Here is a 14,494-nt window from a genome sequence, read left to right as displayed (position 1 = left end):
CCACTAAAAACATTTACCTGCCAAATTTTGTTCCATTTGGTTGATTAGTTCTCGAGATGTGCACAAATTTGTGTTTCATCCAACTATTATGGACATATTAGTTACCCCTTAAAACATCCACATGCCAAATTCGGTTTCATTTGCTTGGTTTGTTCTTGAGTTGTGCAGAAATTTATGTTTCATTTGTATGGGACTCCTCCCTTCCAGAAGAGGGAGGGTTCTCAAACTATCATATGAACCTTTATCGGCACCAAAAACCCCTACATACAAATTTTCACGTCGATCGGTTCGGTAGTTTTCGGGCCTATATGGATCAGACAGACAGACAGACTTGACTGCATTTTTATATGTAAAGATTACAACATCAATATTTTAGAACCTGAAGAGTGAATATACATTTATTGGATTGAAGCGTTCATGCAAATCTATTTTTACAAATAAAAAATTGAATGAGAAAGGCTGGGTCTGACCGCTAGGTGGATTAATTTAGGTTTTTATTAACTAGTTCCTAATTGCATTTCAATCTTGCCATGATTCATGTTCGCTCCTTCATCTTAGATGCAGACTGGTTTATCAACCAGTTCGTTTTTTTCATTGACGACAGCTTGGCAATTATTGGGATTAAAAGCAGAGTTGACAAAACAATAGTATGTAAAGGCAAGTTTGGCGCAAAAACTTCAGACGAAATTACTATGAGAATAACAAACAAGGGTCATAATGATTAAGTGTGATTTTATGTACAATGAGATATTATCGCACTTCGTATAATTGCTTAAAGCTAGAACAAGCACGCCAGATTATCGACAAAAAAACAGAGTAATTTTTAAATATCGTGGAGTGCTACTGTCACTACATGTGAAGAGTGTGGTATAGGGTTTGTAATATTCCCGGGAATTGATTTCCTGGGAAACGGGAATGAAAACTCCCATTTCCCGGGAATTCCCGGGAACCGGGAATAAAAAAATTCTCAGCAAAAAGGGATTTAAAATAAAGTTTATTCGTAAAAGGTAACAATTTCTTTACTAATTCGCTTGAAAAATGAATTGAAAAAAAAAAACATATTCAAGTTCAGAACTTTACGACCGAATTTTTTTGCAAATATTTGCAGAAGAAGCGGTTTCAGGATTTTCATGTCGTCAAACAATCACTTTAGATCCGCTGATGTTTTTACGGTTAACCAAGACTATGTAATTTCTTCTGTAAAACTTTGCTTGAGTCCATTAAATCACCGCTGGTGTTTGAATTCTGGAATACTTCTAAATCATTGATTTCAGATTTTGCTACATTTTATTAAAAACTGAAGTGTCCAATTCTTTTACTTTGTTGAAGAGAAAACTAAGTGTTAGGCAGACAGGCACCTGAAATATATATTCGCTATATTTGGTACGGCATTTTGTAGGGAAAATATATTTCTCCGGGATACTATACTCTTCGGGATTGCTATACTATACACTGTTACAAATATTTGCTCAAAACTCTGTTTGCTTGAACGGTAGCAAAGCCTCTCAGCACATTCAAACTTATTTGAAGTTGCTCTCACCATTGATTAGAGAGTAGGATTCCGTGTAAAAATATGAATTGATTAACTGGAACTTTCCTGGTTTTCTATTGGTTTCAAAATTGTTTATCAATTTACAGGTAAGTATATTTTTTTTATCAATTCAAAAATTCGCTTATTAACAAGCAAATAACGACATTAAAAAGCAAATAATGGGCTGATTTTTCGGTTTCTGAATTAAACAGCAAATAATAATGACAAAAAATTGGAGCAATTACCTCAATATTGCAAGGCGAACAAATATTGACCGTCATTTTAAGCAAATATTTGCTTCGTGTAATGCCCACTTTAGTGCTGCAATACAGTTTGGCGACGTCAGTTTCGTGTTTTGAGAGAGTATTTAATTTTATTGCACTTTTGCATAGAAAACTACAGTAAATTTTGCGGAATTTTCAATATTTCGGTTCCCGGGATCCGGGAAACCCGGGAAAATGTATTTCCCGGGAAATCGTTCCCGGGATTGCAAACCCTAGTGTGGTACGAACAATAGATAGATATTTTCTCCTGGAAATCTTTAATATTTGTTGATAATCCTGTATCATATTATTTTAAGTTGTAAAGTAGGCAATGTATGTGATTTTTTCGAGGATGCGAAAGATGAACACGGGCTGAGGATATGATTCAGACTTAGAAAAAAGTTCCCTCGTCCAGGCGGAACTCGAGCCCGCAATCTCCGACCATATTATTGTGAAATTGTACTGAAAATACATTAATTTTAATGAGTTCTTAACTTAACTAGACAATAAATACACTTGACTAATTTCAATTTCTTCTAAAAAAATATAGTGGAAGTTATTTGTAAGACACGACCGCAAAACTAACGTAGACAGCCTATCTTATGTATTTCTCGCAATAGGTTTGGAAATATACTCGATTGGGTTAATCAATTTGATAGTGAGTAGCAGTAAATTTCAATTATTTTCTTTTATTAGATTTGGTAACCTTGAAGCATTGTTTAATAGAATTGAAGTCATTCGAAAATAATGTTGAAGGTTGCTGGAACACAGTTGTAGATAGAGTACCACTTCTACGACAAAATAAAACAGCGTGAATGGAGCTGCCTCCTGCTCGATGAAAATGTTATGGCACGTTTGAAATAGAGGCATAAGCTCATTTTACTGCTTCAACTGAAAATACGATCGTGATCGTCTCAAAAAGGACGGTTAGTTTTATTTTCCACAAAGCTTGGAATCATTCAATTTTTGCTTTCTTTCTTGTTTTCTTCGGGAGCAGTGCAGCTTGGATTTTCAGCAAAAGGGCTACCTATCCAATAGTGATGCCAGATAAAAGCTTGTTCTCCCATCGGATTGCCAACTACAGATGACGCGAGATAATTCTCGTTCTATTATTATCTTTAGCAGTGTTCCCCGCCAATTCCAACATTTCTGCAGCAAGATACTTCATTACAGCCGCCAGATCGACTGGTTCTTAAACACCAACGCTCATAATTTCCATTATGCAGTGGGTGATGATTTCGGCCCCGGTACGAAAAGAACAGGTACAGATCGTAGCGCCCCGCAATTGTCTTGTACACTAAACAGTCGGCTGCGAAGTCTGTGTATAAATAAACAGAAGGTCAAGTTCCGAATCGGAATGTTGCACCAAGGTTTCGCTTTGCTTTTTTTACGAAATAAACAGTACCTTCTCTTTTCCTTGACTTTGCCTCCTTTACCATGACCGGACAATGTAACTTGTTGGACGATGGAAAAACGTCATATGCAAATTGTAATTCGCAATAACCAGAAAATCAACAGACTTACCGTGTGCCACTCAAGTGACAACATCAACGGCACTTCTGAGCGCCCCGAAATCTTATTTTTTTTGAGGTTGTGTCATAGTGAATGCGAAGCGATTCGCCTTGCCTTGCTTAAATTTACAGAGCGTAACCGTGAAGTGATACATTTTATTTATGCCATAAAATTAAAACAGATGAACTTTTCTTCTCCGGTTCTAAGTTGATGTAGTGAAGTTTACGGCTCGCAAACGCTTCTTAAAATTATCACAATCCACACGCCAGAAATCGTCTAACTACTCAGAGCTGTGTAAAAAATCTTCGTGCGTCTCGCAGATTCTTGTGCACGTCTCCAAAATTTGGAAGGAGTAAGAGACGAAGAAGAGAGAGATTTTGTATCTGAGAGTCAGGGATCAGATGCTACTCGTTTTTTTTGCGTGCAAAGCACACGTCGTTGGGAGACTACACATTGATTTCAAAAGAGACGAGTAAGAGCAGTTCATCTCACACTGTACAATCGTTTCCAAAGAGACGAGTAAGTGCAGTTCGCATGTCACAGCACACTTTATCCGTCTCTTGCCGGAGATGTCTCTGTGCATTTAGGTGCAATGAAAGCGTTCGAAACTTGCTATGAAGGTTGCATTAAAATCTGTGTACGGGCCAGCAGGAAGACGCAAACGGACAAAATCTTCACCCAGCGCAGGCCACTAACATTTTTTAAACAATCTGTGGGAATACTTAAAATAAAACTGAAAAAAAAACTGGATCCTAAAATCAGTGAAACCTTATGTGTTTATGTTTTATGTGTTTTAATTTGTGCTTTAAATGGGTTCACAATTATTAGAGGGGGTAACCCTAAACACTAATATCGCCAACTGCAGAAGGCAGTTGGCTACTCTTTGGGTTGCTTCTTTTGCTCGGCAGATCCCCTTTTACAGGGCGGCGTGTACCTCTATCGGATTTCGGACTTTTGCTGCAACACTAAAGAAAAAACAATCGAAATAAACAAAACAAAACTTATCGCGTTTATTCCTGATTTTCCCTCAGCTGTCGTTGCTGGCGATTTCCGGGATGGTCGTCTAGGGCGGATTTCCAGCTGCTTCTGCAGCTCCAGGTCTCCCAGCTGCTGCGACAATCCTCGGCAGGCGGTGTTCTTTTGCCAATCCGGCGAGCAAACACGATAGTACTCAATCCACGGGCCAACAGGACAACCTTCGTTGGACTTACACGAAAAGCGGAACAATCTTCGCTTTCACACGACAACAATCAAACGTGATGTAAGTCGTTTACCGAGGTCGAGACTAAACTAATTCTCCTGAGATCGCTGCCGACCACAATAAACCCGCCTAGACGTCGAAGTCAGCATTCAGCACATCACTTTTCCACAGCTAGAGGGAAATTCCGGCCTATCTAACGCTAAACATTAATTCACAACTATGACAAAAAAATTACTACACCTATCTATCGCGATTATATCGTTCACTAACGGAAAAACGAATGAAAATAAAAAAATTCAAGTTAACGATATTCAGCAATCAGTGGTGAGCAGTTATCATGTTGGGTACACGCTCTTACGGGAGTGTTAAAATGCGGGTAATTTTCACTTATACATTCTCTCGCAGCAATACCCTAAATTAGGGTTATTTTTACGCGTACACGCTCTTGTAGCGTTACACAAAATTAGGTCAATTTTCCATTCGATGCTAAAATTGCAACCGCACAGGTTACACAATAAAGAAATCATTGAATCTAGTGTCAGTTTCGCATACAGGGATAATACACTACAGAAACGACAAAGCTTTTACAATTGCATCATATATATTTATTTATCATGCGCCCAGGTAAGCCCTATTTATTTACAGAAATTTTTTGCACGTAAACGTTTTGTGATTGTTTGCTTTTGTTTAATCTTTTACTCAACTAAAAGAATTTTTGGAGATCATTGAGCTCATAAGCTTTTCATTCTAAAAATTTTTAACAAAAGGCAAAAGCAATTAAATTTTGTGTGCCTGAACTCTTGATAAAACTGGTAAACATACATAAAAATTGGAAAATTTTGAAATCTAACTGTGTGACTGGATCTCCTGTAAAAAAAAACTATAAGAATTTAAACTGGAAGATTGGCTTCTCGGGCATAGCATATTGCTAGCTGTGAAGCTAGCCCGATTCTGTTGGTTTGGTTCTTGATATCATGTTTTTATTTGAAGTCTACTCTACAAGTTGTTTTTTACACCATCTAACTTTAACTCTTTTAATTTAGTTGCTATCTAACTCTTTTAGTTAGATGAAGAGCTGTGCCTTCATTTAGTGTTATAAGATCAATTTTCTGCAATCTGTATGTTGTTCAACACAAAAGCATACCTCTCAAAACAATAGCAATGTGCGTTGAACGGATTGTTTATCACTTATTGAAAGGTGTGATCCGCATCCTCATAAAAACCAGAACATCTTCATGAATCGTTTATGAATTAAACTACAGATAAATGAAATGAAATGAATGAAAAAAAAAGAGATCCACAACCTTCGATTTAGCTGGATCGAATTTGTTTACAGTTCCAAGCGAAGTGAAATTTTTGCAGGTTGAATTTTTCACGAGCGTGAAAAAATGAACATTTTGTATGGGATTTTCACTTCACTCTGAACTCTAAATAGGGCCTAATAGGGTAGGTCTCAAAATGCGAAAAGAGGCATTCAAATGTGTGAATTACTTTCACGGTGACACCCTGTACAGCTCTACTTACGACTGTACATTAACACATACAATTCATCGGCCTTAGTCATTTTCATCCCATTTTTACTCACTAAACATGAAATCGAATATCACTAAAAAAATGTTCATCTATAGCGATATCACAGACTAACAGACGTAACACTGGAACCTAGCTCCATCGTCACAAAAAAACGATCATTTCAAATTCCCAATCCAATAACAGTCTTCACGCGACACCGCCGCTTGTGGCGCTGTCATGCAATCTCATACATATTTTGTGGTTCCCCATTTGACACATGCCGTAATGCTAGCGCTGGTGTCGAAATGCATGACGCAGCGCGAACACGACAGCAGATGGTGCTAGTGTTACTTACGTAAAGTACTGGAATCGTCCGAACAATGATTTTGATGAAAATTTATCAGAAGTGTTATGTCTGTTAGTCTGTGGCGATATCTTTGCGTGCTCTATTTCCCGAACAACACAATTTTTATTCTTATTCTTGTACTTGCTTTAATCACAGATAACAGATATCCAAGCTAGAATAAAAAACTCCAGAAATCGCGTGTAAATTCTTACTCGTTTGGAATGCTAACGACATCTTTCTGCAACTTGCGACTTTAACCACTTTAGTGATGGAAGCGCTGGATTATAGTCAAAGCTGCCAGACGCATGAAAATTCTCACAAATAGTAAGGTCGCTGTTTTTGCAACGATATAACCACCTCCCTGACACCGTAATCCCATTACCTATAGTTTGACAGTACCCCCATTATGACAAACCCCTCGATGCCGAGCCCCAAACAACAATGGCCGCAAAGGGAAGACATCTGACGTGCTCTTCAATCCCGTTCAGTGTTGCCTAATCTATCGATGTCGCTGTTTATAGCAAAGTGAAGCACAGCAGTGTAACATGCCATTTCATTCCCTCGTATACAAAAATACAGGCTACGAACGTGTCAGGAAGGTGGATATAACACTGTTTTTGTGAGGCTTATGTGTTTTTTTTTTTCATATCAACACATAAAACAAATAAATTTATCGCAAATATAAACTGGGATTGTATAAAATTGTCGATTATGTACAAATTACGACTGCTCAAAATTTCTACATTAAAAACGGCAACACTTGCAATAATATCGGTAAGAGCTGGAAAACTATCAATTTTATCGAATCGACCACTAATAGCGAATTTCTTTATTCCACCAGCTCACCACGTTTTGACCTGGAAGCGCACTTACTGCTGTCAGAACCCTTTTTTATTCGCTCGATTTTGACCCAGTTCTGACCTGCCGTGCTGCCCGAAGCGCACTGCAGAGATGCCAGATGTTTTTGAAAAATGTCTGCAACTGCTCGAAAAAACCGGAAAAATGTGCTCGAAATCTGAAAAAAATGGATCCGTGATCCGAAAAAATTTCGCTCGCGCAAGGAAAAGTCGGTAAAAATCTGCACACATTTTAAGAAAATCTGCGCAAATATAAGGAGACTCTAACAAAAATCTGCAGAAACCGTGGAAAAACTGCAAATATCTGCAAATCAATAAATACCTGCACACCGACTCCAAAAATCTGCGTTTTACAGACAAATCTGCACATTTGGTATCCCTGGCGCACTGTAAAATTTGTCAGCTTCAACCCACCACCGCACGTGCTAAGTTCGTAAACAATTATCTGGCATCTCTTTCTTACTTGCGTCTTAAATAGAGCCTCCTGACAGCTCAGTCACGCTCACTAAATTCGGGTTGTTTGCCTCATAAATGACTCTTGCTTAACTCTACCGGGGTTAAGGAAATCGAAATATACAGTCTTTTTTGAGTTGCTTGATACTGGAAATCAAATATTCATTTCGTAAGAGACTACCCGTAAACAAATCACACAACCCGCGCAGGAATAAATTAACTTTCAAGTCAGCGGAAGAAAATAAAAAAAATTGCAGTCAATGCAGCAATTTTGACAATCGCAAACGCCCTATACTTTGTTCCTAATTCTGAACTGCACGATAGTATCGCCCTTTACTATGCGCCTTATTTTGATTTGCTCGACAGTATCGCCCTTTATTATGCGCCTTGTTTTCATCTGCTCGACAGTATCGCCCTTTACTATGGGCGATTAAAATGACTATACGACTAAAAGCTGGCGCTGCAGTAAAAATGATGATGATTATTTGTAGGCTTGCATTTTAACCTAGCAAGAGTCTATTTGCAGTGAGTTATCATGAGTTTATGTAGCGAGAAACTTTTAAAAATTACATTTTTTTTTCACTTAACGGTAGATTTAAACTAAGAAAATGCAATTCCAACACGCTATGTGCCTACCAACTCCTGTAAAAGCATAACCTTGAATTAGAAACTAAACCGGATCTCATATATTTGCAATTCCATATGTATTTTCTTGACAGTAAGCAGTCTACTAGATACTGCTGAAAGTTTCTAACCAGCTGTATTCTTTTTGACGCCGAAAACATTCATTTTACGCAAATACCGCATGAAAAACAGTCTCCTCTGTATATCAGCCTTCGTTAAAAATTAAATCTATCATCATTTTCTAGTTCTGAAGTTCAAATCCAGAAGTCGCAGGATAGTTCTTAGTTTTGCGTTAAATCGTCAATACGCCTTGTTTACGTTATTGTATCGGAGTACGCCCTTTGCTTTTGATGTTTATTTTGTTGACAACTTCGATTTCGCCCATTCATCAAGATGAAGTCAAGTTTCGCCTTTCACTAACGTAAACAGCAAAAAGGGCTTGTTGAGAGGAAATTCTTTTATTCAATTTATTGGCAACCCTGCTTCAAATATTATTTGGCAACTTTGTATTAAAACACACATACACTCCTACCTTTAAAATAAATTCATTCTTTGTTCAAAATTCGTAATAACCAGACGCGTTTTTAATCGAACCAAATTAAAATACAGTCCACGCTTCGAAAGAAGGTACCGTAAACTGGGGTGACTTTGATCACCGGGGTGACTTTGATCACTCTATCCCTTTTTTGAATTTGTGATAAAAAGCGCTCGAAAAGCTTGATATTTGTCATCATCTTCACTAATTATGTTTAGATATGTTTACTTTGCTACTTTCCATGCATTTCCAGCTATTAAAAGAGTGTTTTTCATGCTAGAATATTAATTTTAAAATAAAGTGGATTTTGAGCGATTTTTATTGCATACAAACAATTGGTTCAAGCAGATACCAAACAACAAGCTGCGATACGTGAAGTTTGTTTATTTTGTGCCCAGACTAGTTCTTAAACTAAAAAAATATTGATACTACGGTTTTCATTATTGTTTTTCTAAATTTTTCCTCAAAGGTAATGTTGAGTCCTAATAATCTTAACAGTATATTATATGTTTTTTTTCTCACAACAACCCAAGACGTCACGAAACATGCACTTTTGGACTATTGGGTAAGCCTTATTTCACGTGGACTAGTTTTTGGTGATTTTAGACCCCCTTTACTCTCCATGAACGGTCGTTCATGAATATCCTAAAAGTTTGTATAAACCTTTGACATTCGCCTAATAGACTGTTGACGTGGAATGTGAATAGCCCCTGAATTGCTTTTTCATTATAATAAACTCATTTAAGTCGTTTTAAATTGTTCAAATTTGGCAAAGCAGTAAAGTTTCACTTCAAATTAATCAAAACAATGAAGTGATCAAAGTCACCCCGGAATGATGATCGATGTGAAAATTTTAGAGCACCTTTCAAAACAGCAGAACTGTTGCTAAACTTTTGTGGTAGTGACTGGATCTTGCTCAATGCGTGCCAGTACTCATTTTAAAAATGTCAAACAATTTGGTATTCAGTACATTCTCGAAATATTCAAGATATATTCAAAAAAGTGATCAAAGTCACCCCAGTTTACGGTACACGGCTTATTCTTCATTCTATTTCATTTTGATATAAAGTAGTTTTCGCCCTTAATAAACATCGAACTTTTCAATAGTTATAAAAGAGATACATTATTTTCTCGAAGTTTGAAGGTAGATAGTAGTTCACTTCATACGTTTTCGGTATAATCTCATTTTATTTACAGTTTGTTAGATTCGCCCTTATCACGAAGTATTTCGGAAATCCTTAACAAAGGAAACTACATTTTCTTGCAGCGCCAACTGCATGTCGAATAAAACCATTATTTAAAATAGGGAACCTATATATTAGAGAAATTACAAGACACTCACCGTTAAGGCAACTGTCAACATCAAAACGGATAACGGCAATGCAAAATTATACAGATCGCCCGTTTTGATGTTGACAGTTGCCTTAACGGTGAGTGTCTCGGCGTCTCTCTGGTGTATAGGCTAACTAATTTGAAAGGTAGCGACACCTCCAGTATTCAGTTATTACATTACCGTCACATTTTAACGCTAGAGCACAAGGGGCGCTGTGTCGCGATATTCGACCAAAAGTTCATTCGATTAATACTGACCACCTCTAATGACGAATTTTAACAAAGTAAACACAAAGAAAATCCTATTGTATTGTCAGAAGTGCATATAATTTACGATAAACGTTTCCAGTGCTTTGTGTCAAGTTTACGTAATTATTCCGTTAAATACAGTTGTTTCGAAAGCCCACTCAGCTGATACGATGGACAAAATGCACGTACAACCATCGAAGATTTTCATCAATCCCGACTTCAAAAAGGCTCATATCAATCGGAACTTTTTAGCAAAAAGAATTTTTCAGCCGTCAGTTCCCACAGTTACAAGCAATTCTTTTTTAGCTCAGCCTGCTCCAAACATCCATCTTAATCCGGTGTTTATTGAAAAATTACAAAAACAGAAACAGCTTGAAGAACTTGTCTTCCGTGAAACGACCTTGAAAGCAACGTCATTGCTCAATCCTATTATTAAGCATACCAAGAGAAAATTGGTTCGAGCTTCTTCCACAATGACGGTTAAACCCTCCGCCTTTCCTCGAGAACCGCTTCTAGCACCATTGGTGAAAATAAGTAAGAATAAGCTAGTCCGATCCACTCCGGTAGTACCGAATATCGTTTCCGCAAAGACTGACGTTAATATCAGAAAACGCTACAAGTTAGTTAATAAATTTAGTTCATCGAATTCCATCATCAAAGCCAAAAATCTAATTCGACCATACTCGCTGATCAGAAGCACATCTCTTGACCCGCAGAAAGTTATTGTTACGGACCGAAGATTACTTAAATTGGAAGTTACCATTCTCTATTCACAGCTGCCGAAGTTTATTACAATTTTCCGTACATTCACAGGAGACAGGCTAAATCACCGTCGGTTGCATCCACCGGAAGACCCGCATCCTATGCCTCCCCCAACAAAAAACTAGTTATGATTAATATCAACGGATTACTGTACCGATCATCAACCACCAAGCTGCAGGTGTCAAACGCCACCCCACAGAACACTTCCACCAATAAGGAACGTTGCCTTAAGATCCGCGGAACAACATTTTTACTAGATCCCAGTGGAAACAAGCTACGAAAGGTGCCCTCCATGTCGGAAGGATTGTCGTCTGAAGCTAAGCTCGTACGTATTGACATTGGACGGCTCACGTACATGCCAAAGACCGATGGAACTTTCGTTAAAACAGATGTGCATCGAACGAGAAGCCATTTGAGGTAGGACTAATGTTGATACGCATGATAAATAAGCTTCTATAATAGATACTGTGTGTTGCCTTTGCAGCCAGGCAAAGCAAAAAAGCATTCAGGTTTTGACGAATAAATTGCGCAAATGCAATGTGCCTTGTCCGATCTACCGACGGCTGGGAAAGTGTACGGCCTTCGCACATGGACGATGCCCCAAGGTGCATGATCCTAGGCATGTGACGATTTGCTCGAAGTAAGTGTCTGCCGTTTAGTATGATCAACTATTATTAATGATACTTTTTGGATCACGTTGAACAGGTTTTTGAGAGGTGAATGCTCTAATGTGGATTGTTTACTGTCACACAATGTATCGCTTGAAAAAATGCCTGTCTGTCGGTTTTATCTTGAAGGACGATGCGACCGAAACGAGTGCCCATACCTGCACAAAAAAGTCAGCGAGAAGGAACGGGTTTGTGAAGATTTTCTTAAAGGTTTCTGTCCTCTAGCAGATAAGGTAAGATAGGTGCGTTATGCCTTGCCTAGGCTAAAAAAAGATTTGTTTTTGGTTATCAATTTAAGTGCCAACGACGACACGTGTTTGTTTGTCCACAATTCGACCGCTTAGGGGTATGCAAAGTGGCCAAGTGCCCTTATCAACATGGGCGCCCTAATGAGAAATCATCGACCAAGCGATCTCAAGAAACGGTTGTCAACCGTTTGCCTAACGAATCGTCTGCGATGCGCCAGGAGAGTGTCGTCACTTCAATTCGAAGATACTACTCGGACAAACCTGACGAATCCAGCGCAAAGGACGGTGACCGGCTGAATGCTGCTGAGAGAGCCCAACTCAAACGTGTTTTAGGTAAGGTGGAAAAAATGAAGCAAGGGCATTTGGGTGCGGGATCTTCTTTGGGGGGGTCAGTGAATAAAAAGGAAGAAGTGATAGTAATTGACAGTGATGAAGATAGTGAAAGTGAAGAAGATGGTGCAACAACTACGATCGCCAGAAGAGTCAAGCTGGGACCTTTGCCATCGTATATACCTTTATGAAACGGTCGACGTTACTCTTTGCCATTGCTAATTGAATGATAACTATATTATAATGTGTGATTGTTAATGCTCGGCTTCAATTCTTCCGGTATAATGCTAAGATAAATTTAGGCGAAATTTTACATAGTTCGTAATTATTGAGTTAAGTAAATGGTTTTTAATTTATCAGCAAGTAAAAAAGTGATGAATTGAAGCAGCAGTCGTTATACTTGAATCTAAGCTGTGCTGTTTGGTTAATAAAAACAAATAAAAGAGCGAGAGAAACTTTACTGTGGTTTACTATGTAATCCGAATTCGTAGTCCAAAACATATCGTTTTCAAAAGAATACAAATTTATACGTAATTATCAACAAAATGCAAAGAATGTTCTCTAGAATGTGAATAAAACTGTTGCTTAAGTCCAAAGTTTCAAAAGCTGAGTTTATTCATAACAAAATAAGGAACGGCCATCTTCTCAGTGTGTTAGAATCCAATTGTTCGGATGATTGTATGAGAGCAGAATCGGAAGATGCAGGAAAAGACTTACGTTGTCTTGGTTGACAATTAAGGACACTTTGACCCACTCATTCAGCCAGTCGATCATGTTCTCCGTGCTCATGTTGGTGGCATTCAAACCTCGCAGAAAGCAGGCATGTTTCAGCGATTCTAGTGACATATTATGGACACCACCCTCCCGCTTAATCGCTAGATCTATGTGATGAATGACGTACGCTCGTTCCGACAGCCGAAACCTTCTCATCAGTCCCGAATGTAGATCATGTAACCGGCAGAGATATTTTAGATGTACCGATGATAAACGACTCAGCTGCAGTGGTGGCCTAGTGAATAAATCTTTCACATCCAGAATTTCATCCGATGTGGGATGCAAACCGCTGCCAAGTAATCCTAATATATAGCTAAATTTCTCATAGTGAGGATCCTGCGTTCTCTTGAGCACGTCCAATTTAGCCTGCATGCAGCGAAACACCTTACGGTTGTACTGTAATCTTTGCCTTAGGTCCTGCTGAGCAAAGTCTACCTTTTGTTGGATGGACCAAAAATGAGATGTCAGAAATGTTCGAGGATACATATATCTGTAAGAGAGACAATATATTTCATTTGATTGTGCAGCTAAAAATTACAAACTTACGCCAATGGAAAGACCACGTAGTTTGCGAAGGGAAGAGCGGAAATCAACAGGACCGGGGCCACCTTCTTCATGTCCCGCGGCATTTGGTAGTACAGTTCGATTTCCTTGCGAGTCAGACAGCGAAGATTATTATCGTTCAGATAGACGATTTTGGTGATTTTGACTAGCTTTTTCATGTCGTTGAAAAACTCTTTGACTCCGACCAGAAAAACTCGATACACGTGCATTGCCGAGGGAAATTTCTTCTCCAGAACTTTGTCATAGTTTTTAACGTAATCGAAAAACCGCGAGAAAACATACCCTTGAACGTTTCGCTTAACATTTTCACGGCTGTACTTTGCGGCCAGCTTTTCCTTGCCATTGTGTTGCTTTTCGCTTGAGTAAATTAATTATAGAAATATCGTATCCCATCAGCTGATCTAGTAAACTTACCCGTCGTTTTTCGGCAGTCCCTGGTGGCAAAGTCGAGTACAGATCACAGAAGCTTGTCGTTGAACAAAATGCTGCTGCTGCTGCCGACAGATACTTTTCAGCAGAGATAGCGACATTGTAGAATACGGCGTGTAGTAATAAAATATGTGTTTTTGTATTAATTACATCATTTCGACGATGTTTTGGTTGATTTCACGATACAATCACATTTCTAGAGAAACATTTCAAAAGGTCCTATCTGACATTGATGTTAATCAGAGAAAAATGAACTTGAAGTTTTGTAAATCTTTTTTAATTACCAATTCTAACAGAAACAAAA

At 38.3% G+C, this 14,494-nt stretch overlaps 2 protein-coding genes across 2 annotated transcripts; one reads left to right on the top strand and one right to left on the bottom strand.

Annotated features, from left to right (window-relative positions):
* Positions 1-10,400: 10,400 nt before the first annotated feature.
* On the top strand, positions 10,401-12,878 carry LOC129724471 (zinc finger CCCH domain-containing protein 3). Its single transcript, XM_055679406.1, has 5 exons — positions 10,401-11,170; positions 11,236-11,594; positions 11,662-11,817; positions 11,883-12,078; positions 12,144-12,878. The coding sequence occupies exons 1-5, from the start codon at positions 10,586-10,588 to the stop codon at positions 12,612-12,614; spliced, it is 1,767 nt and encodes a 588-aa protein (XP_055535381.1). The 5' UTR covers positions 10,401-10,585; the 3' UTR covers positions 12,615-12,878.
* Positions 12,879-13,008: 130 nt separating this feature from the next.
* Positions 13,009-14,494, bottom strand: LOC129724470 (LETM1 domain-containing protein 1). Its single transcript, XM_055679404.1, has 3 exons — positions 14,176-14,494; positions 13,744-14,118; positions 13,009-13,687 (listed from the first exon to the last, which is right to left on the bottom strand). Exons 1-3 carry the CDS (start codon positions 14,289-14,291, stop codon positions 13,069-13,071), a joined length of 1,110 nt encoding a protein of 369 aa, XP_055535379.1. The 5' UTR covers positions 14,292-14,494; the 3' UTR covers positions 13,009-13,068.

This window comes from Wyeomyia smithii, chromosome 2 (assembly GCF_029784165.1).
Source record: "Wyeomyia smithii strain HCP4-BCI-WySm-NY-G18 chromosome 2, ASM2978416v1, whole genome shotgun sequence".
Classification (NCBI taxonomy): Eukaryota; Metazoa; Arthropoda; class Insecta; order Diptera; family Culicidae; genus Wyeomyia; species Wyeomyia smithii.
The sequence above is the reverse complement of the archived record's forward strand: the minus strand, read 5'-3'. Positions and strand labels throughout refer to the sequence as shown.